At 31.6% G+C, this 14,738-nt stretch overlaps 4 protein-coding genes across 5 annotated transcripts; 3 read left to right on the top strand and 1 right to left on the bottom strand.

Annotated features, from left to right (window-relative positions):
• Positions 1–2,039: 2,039 nt before the first annotated feature.
• On the top strand, positions 2,040–4,972 carry LOC114174069 (SKP1-like protein 1B). The gene is made up of 2 exons (XM_028058813.2): positions 2,040–2,442; positions 4,541–4,972. Exons 1-2 carry the CDS (start codon positions 2,149–2,151, stop codon positions 4,712–4,714), a joined length of 468 nt encoding a protein of 155 aa, XP_027914614.1. The 5' UTR covers positions 2,040–2,148; the 3' UTR covers positions 4,715–4,972.
• Positions 4,973–5,897: 925 nt separating this feature from the next.
• On the bottom strand, positions 5,898–8,050 carry LOC114172450 (Pentatricopeptide repeat (PPR) superfamily protein). Its single transcript, XM_028056926.2, has one exon. The coding sequence runs from the start codon at positions 7,889–7,891 to the stop codon at positions 6,170–6,172; it is 1,722 nt and encodes a 573-aa protein (XP_027912727.1). The 5' UTR covers positions 7,892–8,050; the 3' UTR covers positions 5,898–6,169.
• A 2,222-nt stretch (positions 8,051–10,272) lies between these two features.
• On the top strand, positions 10,273–11,940 carry LOC114174025 (Trm112p-like protein). 2 transcript variants are annotated; one of them, XM_028058759.2, is made up of 4 exons: positions 10,273–10,444; positions 10,523–10,577; positions 10,912–11,049; positions 11,689–11,940. In XM_028058759.2, the coding sequence occupies exons 1-3, from the start codon at positions 10,356–10,358 to the stop codon at positions 11,038–11,040; spliced, it is 273 nt and encodes a 90-aa protein (XP_027914560.1). In that variant the 5' UTR covers positions 10,273–10,355; the 3' UTR covers positions 11,041–11,049; positions 11,689–11,940. The 2 variants fall into 2 exon arrangements, with proteins under 2 accessions (XP_027914560.1, XP_027914561.1); XM_028058760.2 differs by lacking the exon at positions 11,689–11,940 and adding an exon at positions 11,149–11,371.
• Positions 11,941–13,403: 1,463 nt separating this feature from the next.
• LOC146888510 (E3 ubiquitin-protein ligase RHA2A-like) lies at positions 13,404–14,061 on the top strand. Its single transcript, XM_085669713.1, has one exon. It carries the CDS (start codon positions 13,577–13,579, stop codon positions 13,916–13,918), a length of 342 nt encoding a protein of 113 aa, XP_085525839.1. The 5' UTR covers positions 13,404–13,576; the 3' UTR covers positions 13,919–14,061.
• The last annotated feature ends 677 nt before the right edge of the window (positions 14,062–14,738 follow it).

Below are 14,738 nucleotides of genomic sequence, written 5' to 3'. Positions count from 1 at the left end.
ACACACACAATTGAAGTTGAAAAACATAATAGAAAAAAAAAAACAATTTTTAACAACCTTGATTGAAAAAAACTATAATCATGATAAAAAAATGTAATCAATGAAAAACTAACACTAATTAATGTTTGAGTTCATTATTTTTTTTTTACTAAAATAAAATGATATTTTTGTTTCTTATGAATGATATGACGCTATGAGCAACACCAAACACAAATCTAAATCTAAAAGTTTTTATTTTTTTTTAATATTGAAGATGATCTTATAAAAATATTTTATGAAAGTAATAAGAATGTTAGAATTAAATCATGTAAAAAAAAAGTTAAAACTTACCGTATTGAAATCTTTTTCATTATCATTACTTAATGTAATTATAAATTACTTTTGATACATATTAATTCTAAATTATATTATACTCTTAAATTGTGTAATTTAATATTGATTCATTATTAAGCATATATTACTTTATAAACATAGTAATATTTTTCTTCTAAGATGAGAAAATATACTTTAATTTTTAGATAGATCATGATAAGATAAAATGTATCACAGTGAGATATAAAAAATGTACTCTTTAAGATAGAATATTATAATAATAAAGTCTCTCTTAGATATATGTGAATTTTTTCTATAAAAAATAAGAGTTGATACAAATTTCAAAGTTTTATATAAAAAATATTCTTTATAGGAATGAAAAAGTATCTATCATTCTAGTAATTTTTCTTTCAATCCAATATTTTTCATATGCTACTATTTTCTTAAATGATTTATGAATTAACAAACATAATTATTATATATTACTACTATATCTTTCGCTAGTTTTCTTTTTAATATCCATAGTTTTTTACTCAATTGTTTTTTTATTGAAATCATAACTATTGCGGTTTCTAATAATATCTACAACAACAAATAGTTTTTTCATTTTTTTCCACCACTTGAAGTTTTCTGTCTATCTTACATGTTTCGTGAATAACAACTTTACAAAAAAAAAAAGCACTACCTTAACAGTGATTTTTAGAATATATCCTTTTTAAAAAAATTTCAAATAGAAGTAATACTTTTTATTTTTTTCTCTTTTATCATTGAAAATTAAATAAAATTCAAAATAAATAAATACTATAAAAGTTTAAAATATCATTTATCGCAAAAATTTGACATTCATTAACCGCTTCACGTAAAAATGCAGAGGAAAAGAGAAAATAATGAGATTTTAAAAATTACATTGAAAATGTACTATAAATGTTAATCTCATAAAAAGTTGAGTTAGTATTAACAGTTGGAGAAAAAATTATTTAATTAACATTCATAAAATATAAAATTGAAAAACATATGAGAGAATATAGTGAAATTAGATAATTAATGTACAAATATGGTTTAAAATTGTTTAAAACTTTAGAAGGAAATTGTTTAAGAAAACTGAATAGTATATTTTTATAGTAATTTAAAAAACACGTGAATATCTATTTTCTCCCTCAAATTTTTGTAAATGAAAGAATGGTGAAGTAAAACAACTATTCGATAAGCTTTATTTAAATAATCGAATTTTGAGTTTTTGTTTAAGCAAATTAAATTCAATTATACTTAGAATTATTCATGCCTTATTAAAAGAAATATAACCCTCGTGACTTCTAGGGGAAGCTAAAACAAAATAAAAAAGCAAGAAAAAAAAAAACATATGGCCGAAATAATCAAGCATCTCCACATAAAGAGAAAAATCCATAACTCATTTGGCAATACAAAGTTGAAAAAAAAAATCCGAAAATCATAAGAAATAATTTCATGTACATAGATAAAAGAAAATGATAATAAATGTTTACTAATTATTTTTTAAAACATTTTAAACAAACTAACCCATTAGTAAATTTTTTAATAATGTCGTCAATCAATAAAATTATTATTTATATATTTATTAATAACTATTATTTGCGATGAATAACTGTTGGATAGACACGAGGGCGTGATGATGATCTTACGGATAAATCAAACCTAACGTAACCAGAGAGAGAGAGTTGGTCTTCTTGCACTATAAATAAAGCCCGAGTGAGTTATTTGCCTTTTCATCTCAATCAGAGAAAAGTTAGGGTTCGTGACTTTCCCTTTTCTTTCGTTTCTTTCGTTCGGAATCATAATCATCATCGTCGACATATCATCATGTCATCGGCGAGGAAGATCACCCTGAAGAGTTCCGACGGGGAGGCGTTCGAGGTGGACGAGGCGGTGGCGCTGGAGTCGCAGACCATAAAGCACATGATTGAGGACGACTGCGCCGACAGCGGCATCCCTCTCCCAAACGTTACCAGCAAGATCCTCGCCAAAGTTATCGAGTACTGCAAAAAACACGTCGATGCCGCCAATCCCGACGACAAACCTTCTGAGGAAGATCTCAAGGCCTGGGACGCTGATTTCGTCAAGGTCGACCAAGCCACGCTCTTCGATCTCATCCTGGTCAGTTAACCTTTTCCAAAATCTTTTGAATTTTAACCCTAGAATTTTGTTTCAAATCATACTAGATAGTATCTTCAATCTTGAAAACTCTCATATATTAGTCTCTGCATGTATCTTTGTATATTAGTAAAATATATCACATCTCACTAATTAGTATCTGTGTATTCTAGCAAAATATGTCAATGTAAAGACTAAATTGATTGATATTTAATACTCGGGAGACTGTTTCTGCAAATTTGTTACTAAATAATAATTATTTGATTATTTAGGAACTAGGATAGTACTTAGGTATCTAGTTGATGATTTATTCTTCTCGTTTATGCGCTATGGTGCTCTGTAATTTATGGAGCTGGTGTTTAATGTTTGGGAATCTGTTTTTTTTTTTTCGTTTTTGCGTGTGGTTGTCATTACTTGCTGTGATCCGTGGTGATGCTGGTAGGTTCTTCGAGTTGTGTGTAGCTGCAAACTTGCTATCGTGCGAATTATGTGACCTGATGTTTTCTATTGACCGTGTCTGAGATTTTAGATGATTTTTGTGGTTGGTTGAGTTTGATGCAGTGTTAGGGGTTGCTGTTTTGTTGTGCTTGTATTGGCTCACATGAAAATGAACGGTTTATTTATTATATCTAAGGGTGTAAGGTTGTCTAATTCTGTAATTGTCTCTTGAACTCTTGCGAGTTTACTATACTGGGTAGAGAAAACTGAGTTAACTCTCTATCAAACCATTTTCTGACAACTTGGGTAAACTTTTGTGAACTTGCTTAAACCCTCGCTTCAAGATGTGAGTACGAGTTTGAAATTAATGTTATTTGTTCCCTTCATCGACTCTATGATGACGGTGTTTTTATTAGTACCCAAAATATTTAAAGAACTTAATTTTTTTTGAAGCATTTTCTCTTTAAGAAATTATGTGCTTATGAAATTATATATGATTTGATCATTTGTGTGTTTAATCTTATTTACCAATAATGTACTATCATACTTATTGTGGTTTGGCACTTTTATTTATCGTGAATTTGAACTATTGAATTATTGTTGTACTAAATGAATTATGTTATGCGTGTGTTTCATTAATAGAGTTTTAATATTATTATCTATAATAGGAAAACTCTTACATTCTGGGAGTCACATTTAAGAGTCATGTTTATGGAATTTCTACGAGTTTATTTATCTTTTCTGAGCGGACTGGTATGTGCTGCTACCTGGAAAAAATTAATTTCTCTAAAACATTATTAGGTAACCCAATTTGCGCGTTTGTAATTAGAGTCTGAACTCGTAGAGGTGAACTGTTTCCTTAAGATTGTTGTGTTCCCATTAAATTTTGGGAATTTTTATTGTGATTCATTCAATGCTGTAGTTTCTTGTGCATCTCATATTCGTCTGTAAATTCTTCACCAATGGCTGAGGTCTCCTGCATTTATTTCTAAAATGAAGATCACTTTAGAGAAATAAAATCTATACCTTTTAATAGTTTGCAAATTGCAATGCCATTCACAGAAAACGACCTGCTTTTGAATCAACTTTCCTTAATTACGCCTGTGCTTTTTCAAGTTGTTCAACGATCTCTACTCCTAATTCTTCTGAGTTTCAAATATTCACTTCATGAAAGTAGTATCTCTTTCCATTCATTTCAAGATGCGTATGATACCTTCCCCAACCAAACACGAATCTCTTGATTCATTTGGCTCGCACTTAATTCTTTATCTGAAATTTCCCATTTTTTATGTAATGTGCCTATCCTCTCATCTCTATTAAGAGTAAAAACAATAACTTGGTAACTTAGAATTGCTATTACATTTCCTTATTCTCCTTCCATGTATGGATGGATCACTTGAGCGAAGGATTGCCTTATCTACTCTATTTCTTTACTAGTTGAAGTCTTGGAATTCCTACTACTTTTCGTTTTTTTTCATGTTTGGATAATTTGTGAAATGGAAAACTAATATAGGACTCCTACAAGGGAAGAAAATTTGAAATGAACTTCTTTTTATTTTAATGTCATAGTAGGTTATGAAGAATCTCGTCCCAATGTATATTCTGTTTATTTAGTAGGCTAAGTCTACATTTTTGCGTATTAATGAGACAATTTTGCTTTTAGGCTGCGAACTACCTGAACATCAAGAGCCTGCTGGATCTTACATGCCAGACTGTAGCAGACATGATCAAGGGGAAGACTCCAGAGGAAATTCGCAAGACCTTTAACATTAAGAATGACTTCACCCCTGAGGAAGAAGAGGAAGTTCGTCGGGAAAATCAATGGGCATTTGAATGATTTTGTTAAGCTCAAAAAATCTGAATCAAAGATCTGCCATGTGGTTTTATGCTATGCTTGTCTGTTTTTCAAAGATCTTCCTTGTAGATTTACCTATGCTATATACTTGTTTGTTTTCTATTTCAGACTAATTATGTTGACTGCGTTCTCGAGTCAGAATTATCTTCCTTCATGAACGTTAAGAGCGCTTGAATTGTAAGTAATAGTTGTGATGAGTGGAAGCGATTATTCTGAAACGAGGGTTATTGAGTTCAATAATGTCCTGCCTTTTGCTCCTAAATTATCATCATCCCGTATGTTACATGATAATAAGTGTAAGCACCTAAAATGGTGCCACAGTGCTAAGACCACACTATATTGGTTATTAATATGTAAAGATGTTGCAGTTGAGCAAAGATTTGGAGACACCATTTACCAAGCAGTTTCTCATACTGCTATTCCTTAGTCCAAAAGGCAACAAAAGTCATTCAGAATATCAAACACTCATGTACGAGTTATAGTTCTTGATCACTACTTTTAAAAACTAGAGCATACCGGTGATGAATTTACCTAGGCACCGCTGTGGAAGAATTGATGTATGTATTTTACTTACCCATTAAGCAAATCGTTTCTCTTGGTTCATCGATCAAATTTCTGCATTTATAGTGATTTTAGAGGAGGGGTTTACGGTGGAAGAAATTAAATATTCTGATAAACTGTACTGTTGGGATGTTTTATCAAGAGAATTTGGAATTTTGATCAGAAAATTTTAATCAAATCAAAAACGTGATTTCAGTTTTTAACTATAGACAATGAATCTAGAGAACCAATGTAATTACGGACGAAAGTTTATTTTTATGTATTTTATTATGAAAAGAAATAACTGAATTTTCTTAAGTTAGTGACACTGGTTAGTATTTGCCGATAATAGTAGTTTAGCGTCATGGTATCTTCGATGTGTTCATATATTCGAAAATCTTTCCTTTAATATATAACTTTTTTTTTGGGATGAGGTATACAAACTATGTTCCTTACTATTTTAAAATGCACATTTTTTTAATAAATGAGGCCCGGGTTTTAAAAGCGTAATACGAATGTAATTGTTAAACATAACCCAACTAGTTTTTTCGTAAATTTTAAAAGCTTAAATAAATACATGTTTGTCACATTCCTTGGGGAATCATTTTGAATACCATAATGTATGTTCAGCACAAGCGATGTAAGATTATAAGCTTAATCATAAATCCAAAATCTCAATACAAAATTGGGACTTGTGTGAATATCCGTATGCATGCCCCAAGGAACACACTGGTATCCGTATAAAACTGGGATCCTACGTGATTGTTGAGTGAGTAGATCTCTGGATCAACAAAATTCCTGACAGCTTATAATATAAAAGAATGTGAATTGAAATTCTTACACTACTTGTTGAAGGGTTTCTCTGATAATCTAGCTAGTGTTTTCTTTGTGGCCTACTTATGACCGACTTAAATCCGCACTTGGCAACCTGAATCTATGAGCTAGTTCATCCATCATCGAATTTACTTCTTCAATTCCCTCTCGGTCTTTATTTGATACTTTGAAATTGTGAACTATATTTTTCAAGTCCAAAAGACTGCTTCCAGGTATTATCCCTAACCTTCTTTCCTTAATCAGCTTTTGCACTCCAGAAACATTCTCCCATTGACCAGACACGGCATAAATGATCAGTAGAAACTGGTAACAGACCAGGTTCTTAGGATCCAAGTTAAGAAGAAGCTTAGCAATTCGTTCCCCCAAGTACACATCCCTCTTGAAACGACACAAACCAAGCAAACTTGCCCATAACAATGACTCACATGACATATGCCCATCAAATTTTGCCATGCTTTGCAGAAACCCTTCTGCCTCATCAATAAGCCCCACATTCGCAAGAAGGTTTGCCATGCACCAAAAATGAGCATAATTTGGCTTCAGACCAAACACCTCAGTCATCTGTTTGAAGTAAGACCTGCCCTCAGCCAAAAGCTCCGACCGAGCACAGGCACAAAGAATGCCAATGAAGGTTACTTCATCAGGGAGCAACCTCAAACTCTCTTCTCTCTCATTTCCATCTATCGCAACCATTACGCCAAACAGGCTTAGTCCATCTTCAGGATTCCCCTGAATGCAGTTCCCTAAGATCATTGCATTCCATGAAATCAAATTCCTTTCTGTCATCCTCTCAAACACTCTCCGCGCAGCCTCCACCCTCCTGCACTTAGAGTACATATCAATCAAAGCCGTATCTATAATCAAACTTGACCTCACGAACATCCTAACAATGCTCCCATGAACCGATCTCCCTTCCTTGAGTCTACCAGACCGACCACACGCTGTAGCCAGACAGACCATAGTCCTGGCATTACCCCTCATTCCCAACCCACCCATTGTGCGAAACAGCTTCATCGCATATCCAGGGTTCCTACCCTTCAAATACCCACTAATCATTACGTTCCAAGTAACCAAATTCCTCTCAGGCATTTCATCAAACAGTCGGTGTGCAGCATTCAACTCCCCAGCCATCATATGCCCGTCGATGATCGAGTTCCACGAGACCAAATCCCTTGTCAAAATGCCATCAAAAACCACCCTAGCAAGCTGAACACTCCCACAACAAGCATACATGTGAATCAAAGAGTTCTGGACAGGCAACACAGAGTCTACACCATTCTTGGTGGCCTGCGCATGGCACTCTTTCCCATAATCAATGCAACCCATCTTCGCACACGAGCCAATGAGTGGAACAAAGGTGTAGCTATTCGGAAAGAACCCACCCATCAAAGCGCGAAAGTAAAAGATAACAGTTTGATGAGGTGCATCGCTATCACAATAGGCGTTGATCACGGTGTTGACGCAGAAGGTGTCGGAGGAGTTAATATGGCGAAAGATCAAAAGGGTGTAAGCGACGTCGCATAAACGGGAGGCTCGGCTCAAAACGGTACGTGCCAAGAAGGGGTTGCGGAAGAGGCTTGAAGTGACGAGGAAGGCTTGAATTTGAAGGAGGTGGCGAGCACTTTGGCACGAGTTTCGAAGAAGCGTTTCGAATTGTGAGAAGAGCGTAAATCCTGGCTTTTTCGCTTCAGTGAGCGAAGAATATGACGTGCGAGTGGTGGTGATGGGGCGCGTAAGAAAGGTGATTCGGAATGGGAACCGTTGGCGCGTGGAGACTCTGGCCATTCATTTGGCGGTTGGGTTTCACAGTTTTTTTCCGATGAGAAAGCTTAATCGCCATTAACGGCGAACATGCCTCTCTTCTCAGCTCGTCCTCTTCTGTGGAGAGACCACAGACGGTACCTTGTGTTGTGTTCACGATGCAAACACTAAACGGTGCGTTTCATCAAAGCATGCCTATAATACACTGTTTCAGGTTATGTTGCTTTCTTGTTAAATTAAACTTGTTATAACGGTTAACAAATTACACATTTGTAACTTTTAAAATACTTTCGTCAAACAAACTTTAAATAACTAGTGTAAAAAATTATAAATTGTGACTCGTAATATTTATAATTAATGATGCATAAAATGTATTTTTAGTATTTTCATTGCCCATTTTTTCTTTATATACCATCAACCAAAAGTAAAATTGAAAAGTACGAAGAAAATTTAGAAAAAAAAAATACATGAAAGAGTTTTTAAATATGAACTTATATATTAGTTAATTTGAAGTTATGAAAACAATAATTTCTTTTTTTTTCTTTTAAAATAAGACATGAATAAATTTGTGTAAACAAATATTTAATGATTGTATAAATTATTTGTATTCTTAATATATATTTTGTACTAATTGAAAAAAAAATAAAAACTAATATTTAGTTAATTTCATATATCATTAAAAACAATTAATGATTCAAAAGCGTATCACTGAGTACTCTTTAAAATTAGGTCAAATCTAAGTGTTTATGAAAGTGCACTTGGTTAAAAGAAGAATGTGTAGCACGTTTTCTCAATGGGCTGGTTTACAAAATTTCTTTCCTGAAAAACATTACTTTTATATACTTAAAATCAAATATCTACAATAAATCTTCCTTTGAATTCACATCCTGATGTTGAGAATTTAATGGGGATTTGATTGCAACACAGACTTATAAAATTTTATAAGTTATATTACGATACAAAATATTAGAAAGGATATAATTATAGTATTAAATATTATATGTATTGAAAAATTTTAAAGACTGTGAAAATATAAAAAATGAGATATAAGAGATTCTGTTTTTTATTCTTTTTCACATGGTCAATCATTAATTATATGTGAGTAAATTAAAAAGAATTATCAAATAACTATGTGATATTTTTCAAAAATAATCATAAAATTATTAATTCGAAAACTTTCGCTTTCCAAATATGGGAGTGTGGACTAAAAAAATATTACGTACTTCATGTCACAAATCTGATTATTTATTTGAACTCAAAAATTAAAAACTTGCATTCTTTCTTTCTCCCTTATGTAAGGGGTTCCAAACATAATTTTGTTAAAATTTAATGCTTTTTAAATTAATATTATTATTTATAGAAAAATTACTAGTTATTTTTTTTTTGTCAAGTTAAAGTTGAAACTATTTTTATAAAAACGCTATACTTAATTTTAATTGTAAAATTGTTACTTCTATGTTGAGATGGAATAGATAAAAAAATAAGCTGAAGATATTTGATTAAGATTTAGTCGAAAATGATATATTTGAGGCGATGGTAAACATATTATGTTTAAGGTTGAAATGAAGAATTCTAAGAGGAGGTCAGTCGAAAATATTTTGAAATATTGAGTTAAATTTTAAGTAAGACAAAGTTTAAATTATTTTAACCATTAAAAATATCACAATCAAGATATAGTTTATCTAAGTCGAATTAAAAATATCATTATCAATATTGTGTTTAACATACTAAGGACAAGGTTAAAATACTCTATTAAGATGAAGACAATAATGTTGGAGATCAAATAATATTATTTTATTAGGGATCAAAACAAAGATTCTTTAAATAATTAAGAAATTAACATTTATCAAATTGTAAGTTTTTAAAAATTTTAAAACCAATTTTATAGGAGCATTGAGTGTCTATCCCAAAAAAATAAAAAATAAATGGATTAAATGAAATTTGTTAATTTTGTAATTTTAGCTCTTAATTTTAATTACCCATAATCTTGGTTATTATATTTTGTTTTATGCAATTTTGACTTCTTAAGTATTAACTATTTAAAATTTACTTAATTTTTATTTTAAAAACATGATAAATCTTTCATTTTTATTTTACGAATTTAACATACTTATATTAATTTTTTAATATATATATATATATATATATATATATATATATATGAAAATTACTAAAAATTAAACATTACTTACTTATTTTAAATATTAATAATATAAATAAAATTAAAATTATATATTTTAAAATAATATTTATCCACATAACTTATCCAAAAAAATGAGAAAAAAAAAAATTAATTTTGCTATTTTTCAGGAAAGTTAGTTCTAAGCATTACGTCCGAAAAACAAAAAGTAATTTCCTGTAAACGTGATGGAGCCTGAGACCTACAATAACGAAAATTCATTAGAGGGCCATTTTGCAATTTAAGAAAATTACTTTGATAGGTGTACCTAGCAATGTAACTTGAAAGAGTGAGTGAAGTTGAAAGAAAATGGTGAGAGGAAGTAAAGAGGTTCTGCAAAAAGCAGCCAAAACCCTAACCGATATCCTCGTTTGCCCTCTCTCTAAGCAACCTCTGAGGTTTCCTCTCTCAATTTCTCCATAACTGTTCATATTTTTCACCATTTTTTTATTAATAATCTTTCTTTGGTTTTGCAGGTATTGTGAGGAATCAAATTCCTTAATCAGTGATGCTATTGGCGTTGCGTTTCCCGTCGGTTCTAATTCCTCTCTTCTCTTTCATTTCAATTTCACTTTCTGTTCCTTTTTTATCCTTTTGGGAATTTTAAGGATCCTTATCAGCTGACAATGTTGTTTTGTTTCCGAAATCCTAATTGCCTCCGCAAGGGTTACCGCATAAGCCCCATTTTCCAGCATTTATGAATCTGTAGTTTGTTCTATCTGTAAATTCAAGAATCTTGAAGAATTATAAAATGTTTGTATTGAAAATGTTTATTACAGGGGAAAATTACCCCTCTCTCCAATAGTGTAACGATGAGTGTTGTTGACTCATGTAGTTATGTTTCTTTTTTCTTTATACTTGATAGATAAAAAATGGGGTACCGTGCTTGGTTCCAACTGATGGGAAGATACTTGAGGAAGAAGATGCGTCAAAACATGACAGCGACACCAATTTATCAGCTCTAAATGAAGAGAGTCATGGAAGAAGTGCCTGAGATTAAGTTGTAAGATTTTTTTTTTTTTTTTTTTTTATGTTTGGATTTCAATTCCTTAGGGTTGGTTGCTGTTGTTCTTTCTAAGATGATCAACTTTCTGTGACACAGTGTAACGTTGTGTGAGAGAAAGAAGTTACACTGTTTTCACTTGGAGGGAAGATTCGTGTTATTCATATTTTTCTTCAATGAAAAGAATTTGAAAAAATTAATCTCACTTTCCCCTTCCCTTTCATTGTTTGTATAATGGCTGATTTGTATCTCCCTGAGTTTTCTAACTGGATAATTCGAGGTTTATTATTATACTCTTGTGAAAATTAGTAGTAATACACAACTTGGTTAAGAAACAGAAGTTATAATTTTTTTCTGGTTCAGTTAGAAGTGACCTCTGTTAAAGTGATATAAGGCTTTGGAGATCTATAATCAATAGCTTTACATAAAGATGAACCTGGTCTATGGTGTAGGAAATCGAGAGTACTTTCAATAATCTTTTGCTTTGTAATATATAGTACATGGTAATAATCTTTTGCAATAACAAAGTTAGAAACATCTAAGTCTAATGGGTCTTTGGTGATGCACCTCTAATGTGGCAGTCTATAAATCTTTGCTATGTTGGTTTGGTTATAACTCAGTAATTCACATTTTGTGTAGGTACAAGAAGAGCAAGAAATAAAGATAAAAGTTTGCAGTGACACCTATATATAGTAGTGTAACTATCATGTTTTTACGTTCGCTATCCATCATGAGATTTTAGTTTTTACCGATATCAATAAATGTTATTATTCATTGTCATATCTAAAAGATATAAGAGAAAAAAGTGAGTGTAAATCACAGGACTCTCAGGATTTTGCTTCTTACATCAGATCAAAGAAAGACACACTTTGTGACGTGTCTGTTCAAATATTTGTTTCTTTGCAATATGACTTTAAGTAAATGTTTGCAGTGGTTGCTTCTAAACTCTACTTTATTTTGATGGAGACAGATCCTTCATAGTGCATTTTGCAAGCATGTTTTTGACTAAAAATTCAAGAGTTTTGTTGTTTTAAATAAAAAGCTACATATATGTACTAAACATTATAGAAGTTACCAATGCATTTTGCCTTAAAAAGGCTTCTGCATCACTGAAACAGCTTAAACTTCAAAAGCTATCAACACGTACATGATGTTGAAATTTCTCCAGCCAATTCAACAATAATTCCTTACTTTTCCTAATTGACAATATTTACGAATCTAGTTTAATCTTAATGTCCCGAGTTAGTCTGTACTCACCCGATAATTTAAAACACACCAGTTAGATAAAAAGGATTAATACTGTTTAGATTTTGACTTAACAAAAGGAAGAGAAGAAAAGGACCCAATAGAAATAAAAAGGAATAGAGTAGGAAAAAAAAAGGAATTTTCGCTTTTCTTATTTTGATGAATCAAAAGGAATAGTTTAAAGAAATATATAAAAATATTTTGAAAAAAGGAATTTTCACTTTATTTTGATCATATAAAAATATTTTTTATACAAACTTGAAAAAAGGTTTTTACTTTTTCTCTTAGCAAAAAAAGTATTTTAAAATGTTGTTAAAAAGAGTTAATTAATTTTTAAGAAATAGAAAAAATCTCAATTTTTACTATATTAGTTTTTCAATCATACATCAAATATTTATTAATCTATTTAAAAAAAAAAAAAACCCTTTAAAAAGATACTTCAAGGTATCAATAAGCATCAAAAGTTTTTATTTCTACTCTCATTGATTCCTTTGAAAGCATGTACAACATAGTGTAGTATCCTTACATTTGCAATGTCTGTGCATGTTGATGCAAAACGTGGGGTGGGAACAGTAGAGTATGAGTTTTCATTGACTAAGATAAGTATAAGATTTGGTGAAAATATTCAACATGAGTGCCCTACGACCTATGAGTCTCAAAATACCTCTCTATCTCAATTAACCATGCAAGCCAATGATGCCTTCCCTGAACGCCATTCCAAATGTATGAAAAGAGCAACAAAAAACGAAAACAAAAAAACAATAAATAACGTAAGAATCAACAAGTAGTAGAAAAAATATGTTGAAAAAGCATAATCAAGCACATAGTGGAAGACACAAGGTATTACACTGGAGTTAGGAATCCGATAGTTTATAGTATTATTCTACCTCAAAGGAATGAGGTACTAGGTCAAGTGTAACACTCTGATGTTGGTGTAACCGCTTTTGTGTTTGGACAATAGAAACTGTCACACAAACCTCATCTAACCACCCTTTCAAACCAAGCAAAACATTTAAGGAATTACTATTATTTGTTTATCAGTAAATTAGTTTTTGTTAGTCCATAATCTTTTTCACTCTTTATTTTAAACTCTTCCAACCAATTTTATATTTTCAAAAATTAGCATCAAAGTTGAATCCACGATCTTTTCCACCTTCCATTTGAACTCTTACCCTAAGACCAACCTTCAAACGTATAAGAAACAATAAATGTGACCATTAGTTGCAACTCTTTTTCTTCTAAAGGGTGTTCTTGTTGACATGGTTTGGCAGCAGTAAATGAGATGACTCTGAAAAGCTTGGTCTCACTTGTCTCCAACCTAATTGGCCTAGCCGAGGGACAAAGGAACAAGGATGCCCCTTTACCTTCTTACATCACCAATTTCAACGAAGATTGTTGGTGTTGTGTGTGCTTGTCAAGGTTAAAGGCCAGAGATGAAATCCGTGTTCTTCCTTGCTCTCACAAATTCCATAAGATTTGTGTAAATAGATGGCTTAAGGGTCACCATAAAACATGCCCACTCTGCCGTTTCTCGTTGGTAGCAGAGGACAAGTCTCATCGTGCTGAAATCTTCACCGAAGAGATGTTGATATGGTTTTCTTCTTTCCATGTAGCTGGTATGTGATACTCTAAATTTTTGTTGCTGTTCTTCCTATGATGTTTTGTTGGTGCAAGGCTTCTGAATCTGATATAAACCAAGCTCAAACAAATTGGCTTTGTTGTCTCATATATATATGAATTCAAATCACCATGTCTTCCTTCCTTTTACTTTATTGGGGAATCGATTCTCTTCTATATGCGATTTTTTATAACGAATTACGTAATAGGGAAAAGATTTAAGATATTCATTCTTCTCTCTTTAGGCCATTTCATTCACCATGATACTTTCTGTTTTCTTTAAGAAAACATCATCGTCTTCAGAAGATTCATGCTGAATCTCTCTCAGTGCGCAAGTAATTCGATTGGGTGTTTTACAGATCTACTTGAAGCCTAAAATTATCCAATAATTTGTTGTAAGAAAATGTTGTACCCCATACTTTATCCTTGATTAAAATTATCAAAAATAGATTAAAAATTAATCTCTTCTTACACGCTAATTAGACCAATACATAATTAATTCATCGAAACACGGGACCATGAGGGCCCAATAGGTGAATGCAATAGCTATCCAGCCCAATGTCTTTTTTATTTTTACATTTCTTTTTTGAATTTTTTGCTACATTTCTAAATTACTTCGTTAATGAGTGCCTTTTTTTATCACCCTTTATACACATTCTCCCAATTTTTATACTTTTTTCCCATGTTTCTCTTAGTTTTTGCACCCTCTTTCACTTATCTCTCCTTTTATATCTTAGTACTTCCTTTTCTTGTGCAACCTTAACCCCATTTGTGTTTGTCCCATTACGCAAATATTTCATTCATTGTTTTTGGAATATATCTCATCA

This window comes from Vigna unguiculata, chromosome 2 (genome assembly GCF_037176805.1).
Source record: "Vigna unguiculata cultivar grain cowpea cultivar isolate G323 ecotype 2 chromosome 2, ASM3717680v1, whole genome shotgun sequence".
NCBI classification, from domain to species: Eukaryota; Viridiplantae; Streptophyta; class Magnoliopsida; order Fabales; family Fabaceae; genus Vigna; species Vigna unguiculata.
The sequence above is the reverse complement of the archived record's forward strand: the minus strand, read 5'-3'. Positions and strand labels throughout refer to the sequence as shown.

Excerpts from the sequence above, each read along its gene's own strand:
- LOC114174069 (XM_028058813.2), top strand. The coding sequence starts at position 2,149 with ATGTCATCGGCGAGGAAGATCACCCTGAAGAGTTCCGACGGGGAGGCG. Across the intron at positions 2,443-4,540 it reads CGCTCTTCGATCTCATCCTG|GCTGCGAACTACCTGAACAT; the intron begins GTCAGTTAACCT and ends TTTTGCTTTTAG.
- LOC146888510 (XM_085669713.1), top strand. The coding sequence starts at position 13,577 with ATGACTCTGAAAAGCTTGGTCTCACTTGTCTCCAACCTAATTGGCCTA.
- LOC114172450 (XM_028056926.2), bottom strand. The coding sequence starts at position 7,891 with ATGGCCAGAGTCTCCACGCGCCAACGGTTCCCATTCCGAATCACCTTT.
- LOC114174025 (XM_028058759.2), top strand. The coding sequence starts at position 10,356 with ATGGTGAGAGGAAGTAAAGAGGTTCTGCAAAAAGCAGCCAAAACCCTA. Across the intron at positions 10,445-10,522 it reads CTCTCTAAGCAACCTCTGAG|GTATTGTGAGGAATCAAATT; the intron begins GTTTCCTCTCTC and ends TTGGTTTTGCAG. Across the intron at positions 10,578-10,911 it reads CTATTGGCGTTGCGTTTCCC|ATAAAAAATGGGGTACCGTG; the intron begins GTCGGTTCTAAT and ends TATACTTGATAG.